The sequence below is a fragment of the Perna viridis genome, chromosome 10 (assembly GCF_037379345.1).
Source record: "Perna viridis isolate PV_CMFRI_1.1 ecotype Kerala chromosome 10, ASM3737934v1, whole genome shotgun sequence".
NCBI classification, from domain to species: Eukaryota; Metazoa; Mollusca; class Bivalvia; order Mytilida; family Mytilidae; genus Perna; species Perna viridis.
In genome coordinates this window covers 40843869-40856842 of record NC_142454.1, presented here as the reverse complement: position 1 = coordinate 40856842, position 12974 = coordinate 40843869, and the positions used below count along the sequence as shown (strand labels likewise).

The following is a 12974-nucleotide window of genomic DNA, read 5'->3' as shown; positions in this document are numbered from 1 at the left end:
AAAGATCTGTTTGAACAAATACACAACATGATTACTGTTTATACTCGCATATGTTGGCATTGAACTTTTTTTATTATCAAATTAACCCTTGAAGACTGAAAATTGAAATAGAAACCATGATCTGTTTGATAATTAGAATTGGTAACAGTTTAATAAGTGTTTGTTAAGGTAATATCCCGGTAAATGTGATCTACAAATAGCAAGAACGGCGGGTATGCAAAATCGACACAAGTTTTAAAAATGGTAAGGACCAAACAATTGGTAATAATCCAATAAGCGGTTTCAAAGGAGAAGATTTAAAAACAAATCCAAAACAGACAACGAACGACGCAAAGTGATGACAAAATCTAACGTTATAATATTACAATGTTTATAAAGGAAACTAAATATACAAGCAATCCGTTTCTGCTGACTTTTGACTGAAACTGGACTTAATCTATACGTTATTCACAGACCGAAATCTTCTTATTAATAAATTTTGAAAATGTATATACATACTTGACATCGGTCTGGGCTGAGGAACTGAAATATGAAATAATATTTTTGATGGTTAAGGTATCAGAAATTCACAACTAATGATTATAGCTTGAAGCGATAAGATCATTCATATCATATAATTTAATTCTTTTTGGTACAGAAGTGCCAAGGTCCTTAACAGAACACTACTTCTATATTAAAGTTTACTATATAAGTTTAATCATTCAATGCACTTTAGCTTAGTTTTGTAATAGTTTTGGTGAACTCGTAGTGACGCGTCTTCTGTACTTTTCACAAGCACCTTCAATGTATACACAGAGAATAATATTCGTTATACTATGCTATCATTGATTTTATGTCAGATGTTTGTATTAAATCAAACCAATTTTATTTCCAATGAAGTAACACCGCAGGCGCGGATCCAAGGACTGGCGTATCGGGCTTACGCCCCCCTAAATTGGTAAGAAAAAAAAATTCACCACAAGTTTCACCCCATAATATTTTCTGCCTTGCTTTGCACGACATTTAATTCAATTAACGCCACCCCCCCCCAAACTCAAATCCTGGATCTGCCCCCGCACCGGTCCGTGAAATGCTATATGATCCGCTGGAAACAGTATTGAACCAGTACGAGGGGGTAAACTATATTGATAATCTCGTTAAAGATTTCGGTTGTACATTTGGAATAAACATTTAGTTTTAGAGCATTTGCATCGTTTATAATTCACTTGAAAAGTGTAAAAAAGAAAATTTAACCTCATATCAAGTGGCAGTATGTGAATCGGTAAGTCGCCCTAATTGATTACTTGAAGTGTTTACGCTTTTCCGCGCGCGCAATACTAAATTAACCCCATCCATTTATGCAAATTAATTAAGTACATTTGAAACGGCTTCGCAGATTTGTAATGAGTAGTGTTCATCCCTTTTGGTTTTGTTCACATCCTGCGGAGTGATACGTTACGATAGAAAGAGTAATCAAGGGAACCAAGGTTATAGCGGTAATCAAAAGAATGTAATCCAGGGACAAAGACCAGACGGAAAACAGACATACACAACAAAGAACATAAAGTAACTAAAATCCTACATACAAAGTAATAGAAGCAAATGAGCAACTCGTACTCCATTAAAAACTGGGAGCATGGACCAGGTGCACCGGTAGGGTAAGCGGAAATCAGGAAGCGTTTATACGTGTAAGTATCGTGGGGAGGGATAGATTGTGCTTTCCCATCACATAATCTCATTGGAATGCATATAAAATATTTTTATAACATTAGTTCACGTGAAGTTTTAATGTTAAAATTTGATACTATAATAATCTGTTGTAGGAATTAATTTCCTATTTATGTATATCAATAATTTTTATTAACTTTGTAATAAGTATATAACATTTATTGATAATAATAAATGATATTTATTGATATCAAATATTATTCTTTAATATCAATAATTCAATTATTTATATCCATAAATGAATTATTGTTGCCAATATGTAGGGAACAAATTCTACAACGGCTTACAATAATCATGAAAATCACCATTTACCCGCCGGGTACACGAACACCCACCGGTACAGAAATGACGTCATTAGTTAGATCAATAACAACTGTCTTTCCTTTTCTAATGTTCGACGTTTGTTAGGAGCTAGAAATTTTTTTATCTTCCTGCTTGGCAACAGCAGCTGTTCCATTTTCTTCCTTCGATAAAGCACAAGGAATATAGTCATAAAGAAGTTGGTTCGGTAAGGGCAAAATTTGGCTTCAAAAACAAAGTCTACATGAAACATTTTATATTGCTTCTCTAGCTTTTTAATGTGTTTCATAGTTTATTGGTTTATTGCAATAATTTGAACATATCAGGTCATATATGCCCTTCAAACTTGGTTGAGATTAGGATAATTTGTTAAAAAGGGTGTAAAACACCAAAATCTGTGCAGTTTTCCACTCTTTTAACAATGGCAACATGCGTGTTGACTCTCGTGCTTCATATATTTTGCGTATAATTGTCATTTACAACTAGTGTAAAAATATCTCGAGTCAACAGATGTGTGGCACCTTCCGTTCCACACAAAACCATCTTAATAATTGCAGAAATGTTAAAAGTTAAAGATTTTTGTAAAAGTTGCATAAATGCATACTGTTATTTCTGGAATAACGTCATAAATCTCGTCAAAAACATCTTATATTCAGTGTTTACGACCATTTTACTATACTACTACTACCTAGAAATCAGCTTTAATCAAATTTTCAAAAATGCCCAAATAAAGAGGCCAAAATGGGTCCTTACTGAACTTTCCCCTTTATAATAAAAGTCCTACATGTATCAGATCTCTTTTTGTAATTGCAACACCTACTGATATTCTGCTATAAATCGGCTAAGAACGGGAGAAATATTTTATATCTAACTGTCATATCGTATGAAATTATGTGTTCGTCAGTTCCAGATTCCACATAGAATCACTCTCGTCCAAATGTACCATATTCAATGGTTTCCATTAACTAGTTACACATTCCCAAGACGCAATACGGAACCCTCATCTTCAAATATTTTAAGAGACCAAACCTAATTTTCAAGTTGTGTTTTCACAATCTAAGGACGCACACTTTTGGGCAGATTTATCGCTTATTTATCACCTGTTACACAAATTCGACTCGCACTTTGATCAGATTGTTCCAATAAGTTTGGAAATTCTTTTTGAAGTTTGTACGTGTGTTTACCTGCTTGTACTGTAAGATCACAACAAAATACATATTTGTCAATACATTGTTTTTTTTAATCATTTTTAGGCGTATGATAATTTCTGCTTTGATAAATTTGATGTAATTGTTGACATTAACTAGAAGCGCTACACACATTCTGCATCGCAAACCTGGAATTTTTTTAATTTTCGTCTTTACACCACTGATTCCACTGTCGCACTTTCTCCCGCCAAAACGTCACAACTTCTGATGAATAGTAAGCATTGATTTATTATCATGGTATTGTATGATATCTAGATACTACAGAAACGTCAATTTTCCCATTTCAAGGGTAAATTTAACACACGAATCACGGAAACATTCGACCCCAAAGAACTTGAGATAAAGGATACTACAGACATTGTGAATTTAGTCTCATATCTTGACCTTCACTTAGAGATTGATGGTAGGGAAAAACCATTGACCTAACTCTACGACAAACGTGATAACATTTCATTCAAAATTGTCAATTTTCCTTTCATCTGTGGTAACATCCCTTCCACATCTGCAAAAGGAGTTTTCATATCACAACTCATACGTTATGCCAGAGCTTGCCGTAATTACGCAGAATTATTGTATCGCGCTAGACTTTTAACAATAAGGCTTTTGGAACAGGGTTGTGTTACTACAAGATTGAAGTCAACACTATAGAAGTTTTATATTTGTCATCATGAATTCATGGATCGTTACGGTATATCAATCTGCACCATGAAAACTGATTTGTTCAACGTGTCATAGTTTTCCTTTCCTCTTTCGTCTACCCCGGAATTGACTTTTTATGAGCAACTCGACGAGTGTTTCTACAATAGCAGAGAACGCTTACCATACCGGTGCACCTGGTCCATACTCCCAGTTTTTAGTGGAGTCTGAGTTGCCCATTTGCTTTTGTTACTTTGAATTTATGATTTTAGTTACGTTATGTTCTTTATTGCATTTGTCTGTTTTCCATGTGTGGTCTTTGTCCCTGGATTAGATTCTTTTGATTTCCGCTAGAATCATCTCATTAACGAGAGTTTTGGTTTTATTCATCTTTTTCGGTTGTAAGGATGTAAGCTAGGATCTGAAAAAAACTAACAAAATAATAAAAAACAAACAAAAACAAAAACAAAACAAAACAAAACAAAACGCAAGCGATAACAAATGGGGGTCAGTATGAGATAAAATGTGTCAAAAAGGGACGTGAGGGATGATAAAAGTGACGGTAAAGTCAGTTTGGCACTATCAATGTGTATTATTAATGCAGGAGTTTTGAAAATACCCTAACAAATACACACTGTAATCAATAGTAATGCTCCATTCGATTCACGAAAATATTGCCCAACACAAAACGAGAATGGTCAAGTTCTTTACTTCCAATTTAATATAAACTTTTAAGTAAAGTGGCATGGAAAATATCAACTTTTATGTACACTGGTATCAACTTCCGAGTCAACTGGAATAATGTCAATGTCAGTTTAGAATAGACAGTATCTATTGTTGTGTACTAGTCTCGAAAAGCCTGCTTAATATACCTCCTGAAAGAAAAAATAAACAAATTTAAACAATGATTGATTGTTGGGGTTTAACGCGCGAGCAGCAATATTTCAGCTATATTCAGGCGATGAACATGAAATGGATGATAAAATGAATATGAAATGATAATGAAATGAAAAATGGGATGGGACACAAGGATAATGGGTCGACAAATTTTGATTGCCACTAGAAATAGGGAGAGGTGGGTTGGGTCGGGCTATTTGGCTCCTGTGGCGGAGCCCTATGGTTCCTACTCCGGCAGAATACCACAGAAGTGTTCTTTAACGTGCGAGGAACGCGGCATCTTTCCAAACACGTTGCACCACTATGGTTTACGGTCAGGTTTTCCGCATTATGGCCTGACGACCCCAGCGTGTATTATACCAGGGTTACCCTATTCAACCACCTGAGGCACACAAGCCAGTTGCTCTGTGGGCAGAGCGCCCTAGCCCCCGGCCAGGGTTCTGAGCTCTATTTAGTCGCCTTTTACGACAAGCCTAGCGCTCCTGCGGGCCTATTATTTTAACACCCGGACCAGCACGGGGCTAATTTGGACAAAAAGACAAGATCTGTATTAACATAAACGTATCACAAAATGTATCCGTACTTTCAACTCACTCCCCTGAATTCCAAGGCTTTAAGTACTTCTCTGTCTAAGAATCAGGCAAAATATGTATAAGGTGTTGCGCATGAAGAAAAAAAAACCGCAGACATTTTTACTGAATTATCCACGTATTTATACCTCATAACACTAGAAATAATCAAGAAAGTGTTTGTAAAGCTTGCCTTTTTACGAAATCGATATGTCAAATTTAGTTGATATGCACTACGGAAAAATGGAGGAAATATTTTCCAACACAATTTCCCTATATAAGCAGCCAAAAAATATAAATTTAAATAGCTTTTTGGTTGTTTTCTATATGTACTGGATAAATGTCAAGCAAAAAAGACTAAATTTAGAAAAATGATGTGCCACTCATTGCCTGATGCTTACACAGAATTGTACTTTAACATCTAGTGGAGTTATAAAGATACGTATGAGCAAGTATGTATATGATCTGAATATTATCAAAAATTTTAATGTTGATTTTGCAAAATATTATGAACATGTTCTTTTATGCAAATTTATTCAAGTTCAAATTAGGAATAAATTCTGACATTACATGTACATAGATAGCAGTGTTTTATCGAATGTTCCAAGTGTAATAAATTTCGATAATTCAAACACTGTGAAATAAATTCGGTGATTCCACTGTCGCACTTTCTCCCGCCAAAACGTCACAACTTTGATATCAATCCGCCAATCACAGAATTTAATATTCATGTTGAAAATATCGATAAATTATGAAGAAAATCTATATAATAAATAGGATAATCAATTTGTTATCGTGAATAACTAAAATATGATCACTCGTGCCAAGAACGCATAAAGATTTCACTCGTGCGCGGAACAAGTTCCGCACACTCGTTAAATCTAGCCATTCTTCGGCACTCGTGATAATATTTTAGTTATTCACTCTTTCCAATTAACTATCCTATTATCATTATAAATCCGACTGAATTTGTACTTTATGAAGAATCAATGAGAATTATTTTAGCCATTTCACTGCTTACTTGTGCAATTTTACTTTTTCTAATATGTAAAAAACTCCTGCAATGATTCGACTGCCATATTTCCATTTTTTTTCATATGAATATTGTCTTGAGCAGACTGCAATCAAAATGTTACTCACTTGTATTCAAAAATTAAAAAATTGAAATGGAAAAAAGTCTTCACACTTACCTGGCATCTGTTGGGGCCTAGGCACTGAAAAAAAGAACATAGTTTGAGTATGGAAGTGTGAACGTCACAATTAAGTATCATTACTCTTACAATAAAACAATAGGTTGTGCAACACTCGATGGGCATATGCGTTATAGTTCTGCTGACAGGTATTAAAGAGAGCTTTAGTTTCGAGTTGAATGGGCCTAAATGGTAAACTTTAGTAGGAAAGCGTTCTTTTCTTAATTTATACTAGAAATTCTTTACACGTGATTGTATCTCGATATATACAATGCACTATATTCAAAATATACTATATATTATATTCTAAGCTCATTCAAGTTTTAAAAATCGTCAATTGTCCGCTGCACTTATATACATTCGAGAGGTAAGGCTTGGGGTAGAATAAAAGAACTTTCATCTTGCAAGTGTAAATTCCAACAGAAACGCATAATCCTTGAATGACCTCTATTTGTGACGTGTCTGAGCCAGTGGTGGATCCGAGGGGGGGGGGTGGTGGGCGGTAGCCCGCCCCCTTAGAAAAAAAATGCCGAAAAATTGTGTGTGTTAAATTATGAAAAACACTCACTTCGTGATCCTCATCAGTGTTTTTCAGAAATTTATTTTGGTCTCCATAGCCTAAAACTCTGGATCCGCCACTGGTCTCCCTGTTTAACCCACTCCGTACATCAGGAGATGTTAGTTTATTAATGTGCGTTTGTGTAGTTATATATTTATTTACTTTATAGTTCGATTTTGAAGAATTGTCATCGTTTAGTTACCGTGGATTTTATTTCATTATTCAATGTTGTCGGGGTCTACAGAGCTTATTTAAAGTGGTATTACCAGTTATTGAAGACCTTTTGGTGATCTATTAAAGTATTAACTATTTTGTATTTAGATTATACTCTGGTGCATTTGTTACATTTCACCGTATGGACCCGTTCTATTTCTGTTTTCCCCAATCTACTACGCCGATGGTGTATTCATGATGTGGAAGCTTTAACAAACTTGCCACACTCAGTTATGTCTGCACTTAATCCCGCCATTCTATGCATATATTCCATATTTGTTTAAATTTAAAATAAAAAAAAAATTGTCTACAGTTTTATAGACGCCTACCGATAATAGGCTTGCTCATTCAAATCAGATAACGGCTTTCCCGTCAGATGTGATTTGTTCAAATACGATGACATCACAAATGTTTCAATTGTTGGTAGTTGAACGAAAACAATAATTTACCGCCTTATTTGCAATCGGAACTACTCAGTCTTTCTCGTTACACAAATGTGAAGCGGAAAGGTCGAGTAGTTCCGAATTGCCTTATTTCGTTTCAGAAATGGTTCCTACCAAATAACTGTCTTTTTTCGAATTCATGTGAAACTACATTTTTGTCGACACAGAAATTGAAAAAATACAAATAATCAGTATTTGTTTACAATCCGCAATTGTCAAAATTGAAAGAGGCATAACCAACTCTGCCGCGACAAAAGAATATACATGTAATTAAATACCAGTCCACATAAAATTCAGACAATGACTGTGGTAAAGTGATTCACGGTAAAGAAAAACCCACCAGAAAAATGAAGCCAAATCAAGAACGATAACTTTTGCAAAGTTCAAATTTCATGTACAATCTATATAATTTTTATCTCAAAAGCGCAGGAACAAAATGAAAAACTAAGACTGGTTCTGTGATCAGTAACTGTTCCTGAACAAGAAATAAAACTGAATTTGGTGGGTTTTAGACATGTATGAATCACTTTCTGTCTGATTTTTAGAAAGACTGCTACTTAAATCAAAAATGGACGACTGTGGTGCAGTGAAACGGAAAAAGCTTAAAGAATTTGTACATTCTCACGCGCAGAGGTTATAGCTCTACACTCAATATTTTATCCCACCTCTTTATGCAAATTAGTGCAGGCACGAGACCGCAATTAATTTTCAAGTGCATTTCAACATACACATTTGAGCAGATTAAAACAATTCCACCAGCGCAAACGGAATAAAACTTCTCTGGCCTAAAGATATGTACAAACAGGATTTTATATATAAATTGTAGAAAATTTTACCATCATTTTCTGAAATTAATACATATAATTCGGAGATGGGGTAAACATGACAAATGAACTGAGTTAAAAGTCCTAAATTTTAACCTTCTTCCACTGAACCAAATCACAACTTTTAGTCAGAATTGATTAATGAAAAAAAATCCCATGTAATTTTAACCTATTTTCTACCAATTAGAGGCAAAACTTTAGCAAATAAGTTACCAGTAAAAATATGAAAAAATGTGGAAGGTACCTACTACCAAAGTTGGAACTATACAACGAAAACCAAGGGGAATTAATTGTGTTCTCGTACCTGCAGTACAATGGAAAGACATTCGTGAATTTATAATGAGTAGTGCGCATGTCTTATAAAAATTTTCACATCCTGTATAGCAGAGCCTAATACATGCTAGCGGAGTGATACGTAGACTTGTAAACCGGTTCAAGCTTTACAGAGATTGTCCCAGACCGTGAAACAGGATGGTACAAATGTATAAGTGATTTTTCTTCTGTTGAGTGGCAAATTTTGCATCTATATTTGCCTTTATTCATGCCCTATCGCTAGTTTTATTTATCTAAAGTACATTGTACGAGACCTAAGACATGAAGCTCGGTAAAAAAACACTCGCTATTTTGCAATTCTGTAAATTTAACTTTGACCCCTCCACTAGTTAAAAAAAGCATCACACAAGTGTATTGTCAAACTAGGGTCAAACACTTACCCGTTTCGCTAGATATCCTAGTAACTTCGATTTCATCCGACTTTTGTATGGAAATAACGCCGTTACTTACGTCAATAACAATTGTCTTAGTACCGCTTCGCATAAATGTCACATTACAGTTTTCGTTTTCCATTATTTCTAATATTCGACGGTTTTTAGGATATTGTAACCTTTGTTGTTCCTGTTCGGCGACAGCAACTTTAGCGCCTTTCTTTTTTCGTTTTTTTCTTCGATATACCACAACAAATAAAACAATGATAAATATTAGAAACAATCCTATAATGGCACCTGCTGTAACACCAACACCCACTGCTGTTCTGGAAAAAATAATAATAAAGCACTCATAACAATTAAAAACATATGTATTTTCCTGCCTTGACCTCTTTTAAATGTATTATTACTAAAGTCTATTTTTGAATATATATATAAGAGATTCCTTGTTGCTTAAGTTTCTATTACTTCCGTTGAACAGGCACACCATAACACAAAAGTACAAGTCTCATTTTGTTTATCTTTTCTCTTCCATATTTAACCTTTTAAAGCTTTTTTCTCCCTTTCTTCATCTGTTTTATATGAGTAATTTTCAAAAAATATATTTCTGTATGCGCATGCTCATGAGATTATTGTATATTTCTTTATCGGGAAAAGACTTCATAAGTGAGATGTACTTGTGTCTAATCCCTTTTGTATGTTATTCGACAAATTAAATATGTTTAAACTAAAGCTCTTTCAAAAGGTTTGTTTATACATGTGCATGCTGTTTTGATAGCAAATTTTCAAAAAGTCTTGAATTCCAAATTCTATAATGAAAATAAGACGTTCGTCGTTATACTTTGTAAAGCATCTTTAAAAAAGACCCCGACTTGAATGAGCGTCATGCTATTGCGCCATTTTTGATTATTCACTATTTCATTTGCGCCACAAGGTTGCTTTCATTTGCGATAAGGACTAATTTCATCTGTGCTATTTCCGAGTAAGTAAGTAAAGGTAGAAAATACAGTTTCAATTAAATAGTTTCATAAGACTGTAAGCCCCGGATGTAGAACTAGGGACTATATTACAGTATTGACACTACAGAAATATTAAGTCCCTTGGCGTTGAATTGACAGTAGTTGCTAGTTTATAGTTAATACACATGACAAATGCTTTTAGGACAATTCTAAGATTACTCTGCTTAATTCCGTAACTACAATTAAATTTTCAGTTTTTAAATGACTTATCATGCCCAAAATTCAACCTCCACTTCCCCTTGGTGAGCAGGGGTACATTAATTTGTAACAGATATTACTCGCACACAGAATGTTTATCTATACATATTCAAGTCATCTGTAATTGGCGCAAATTTAATAATTTATTTTTGGCGCAAATGAAATACGGTTTATGGCGCAAATGTACGGTTTTTTTGCGCAAATGAAATACAAATTGGCGTAAAAGCAATGCATCGACTTGAGTTTACCTGTGGTGCTTTTTTCAAACAAGATCATATTTATGTACAAAGTGTCTTAAATACGAGAAGTGTTTTCATTATTGTAATAAAAAATAATTATGTTATTGTTGGAGTGCATACATGTTTTAGATTTGTTCTTAGCGATTCTACTCCCATTTGTACACAAGGCGTTTTAATGCTTATTGTTGCATATTCAACATACGTATTTTTTTGTCCCTTTGATTCTATCCACAGGAAAAATTACAACGTGTGTTTTCATATGTTTTGAAAACACCAAGAAAACATATGTTTGCCACATGTTTTTCATATGTTAAGGCCTACCATGAAAAAAGTATGTTTAGGACTAACTAATAATTCTTGAAAAACAAATTTATTAAATCACATGGTACATGCAATTACAAACGTGTTTTTTTTATTGATTTCAGATATGAAAAGGGTTTGGTTTTTGTATGGTTTTCGAAAACACAATCATATGATTTTATGTATTTTAAATACACAATAACATATACATGTATATTTACCATTCTGATCTAAAACACATAGATTTCATGTTTTCATATGTTTTAAAACATACATGTATGAAAAATATGTTGCAATTTTGTCTGTGTAGCCCTTAAGGTTTTTTTTTCATAACACAAATCTAGATTACATTAACTGTTCATTAATGTTATTACTTATTAGGACAGCAACCCCCTCTACAGCAGCCATCCGAACAAAACACGTTACAATATTCTCCTGATGACACAACTGAAACAAAAATGACAATTATAATATCAAATCTCTCGTTTATAATAAAGGTTAACTAAGACTCCATAAAATTCGAGTCAATCAAAAATCAACTTTTCATGAGTAAATTTTAATTTTGTGCAAAGTTCACATATTACATTTATTCACGTAAGACTCATTTAAAAAGGATGACAAACATTTGCTCTAATGTTATTCCATCGGAAGTTACATTTATCCATTTGTATTTTATGAGGAATTATCAATGAAATTCAGGAGAATTTTAACCCTCTGGTCTGTCTCATTACACTTCGGTCCGTCCATGTCAGGAGTATTTTAACCCTCTGGTCTGTCACATTACCCTTCCGTCCGTCCGTGTCGGGAGCATTTTAACCCTCTGGTCTGTCTCATTACCCTTCAGTCCGTCCGTGTTAGGAGTATTTTAACCCTCTGGTCTGTCTCATTACACTTCGGTCCGTCCATGTCAGGAGTATTTTAACCCTCTGGTCTGTCTCATTACCCTTCCGTCCGTCCGTGTCAGGAGTATTTTAACCCTCTGGTCTGTCTCATTACCCTTCAGTCCGTCCGTGTCAGGAGTATTTCAACCCTCTGGTCTGTCTCATTACACTTCGGTCCGTCCATGTCAGGAGTATTTTAACCCTCTGGTCTGTCACATTACCCTTCCGTCCGTCCGTGTCAGGAGTATTTTAACCCTCTGGTCTGTCTCATTACCCTTCAGTCCGTCCGTGTTAGGAGTATTTTAACCCTCTGGTCTGTCTCATTACCCTCCGGTCCGACCATATGACAAAACAATAAAATAACAAACAACATTATCACATCAGCTGTAATATTAATGCAGCGCGGTGAGCACACCAGCCCAACAAGCTAGCACCCATACCAACCCGAAAAAAAAACATGATATCGCTTAAATATTTGATGCTGCATGATTGACACTGAAAGTCCTTTTAAAAGTTGTTGAAACATATAATGAGCACAGGAGTGTTCCATATCACATGCTATGAAACTTCCTCGACCCATATGAACTCTCGAGCAAGCTCTCGGCAAATACAATGTAATAATAATACATCCTTAGTGTTTGATTGCTCGGGAGTTTTAAAATATATATCTTGCCTTACCTTCGAATACACAGGATAAAAGTACCCACTGAATAATATCATCCATGCCAACATGCAGGTCTTACCAGGAAGCTATCTTCCATTGCATTTGAATATGTATGAACAAAACTCCTTCAACCTAGATATTATCATTCTAAATACACCTTGTTTAAATATACCCTTTACAAAGGAATCAATAGTTGTAATTATATACAAATACAGTATGAAAGCACGATAACTGAAATATAACTTAATTTGCAGGTAAACAGTCCCTTAAGGCACAATTTTCTATTGTGGCTTATACTTTAGATTACATCGGTCACTGCAAATCTTTTTTCATTGAATATTCTTTTTCATGCAGAAAATCACATCTGACGACAAAAGAAAAAAATCGTAATACATTCATATGCATTAAATGTATCGCAGTACG

General features: G+C 34.5%; 1 protein-coding gene across 1 annotated transcript; it reads right to left on the bottom strand.

The window, feature by feature from the left end:
* Positions 1-4541: 4541 nt before the first annotated feature.
* On the bottom strand, positions 4542-12724 carry LOC148605791 (uncharacterized). Its single transcript, XM_088547434.1, has 5 exons — positions 12566-12724; positions 11381-11453; positions 9260-9576; positions 6508-6531; positions 4542-4726 (listed from the first exon to the last, which is right to left on the bottom strand). Exons 1-5 carry the CDS (start codon positions 12609-12611, stop codon positions 4683-4685), a joined length of 504 nt encoding a protein of 167 aa, XP_088403560.1. The 5' UTR covers positions 12612-12724; the 3' UTR covers positions 4542-4682.
* Between the last annotated feature and the right edge of the window lie 250 nt (positions 12725-12974).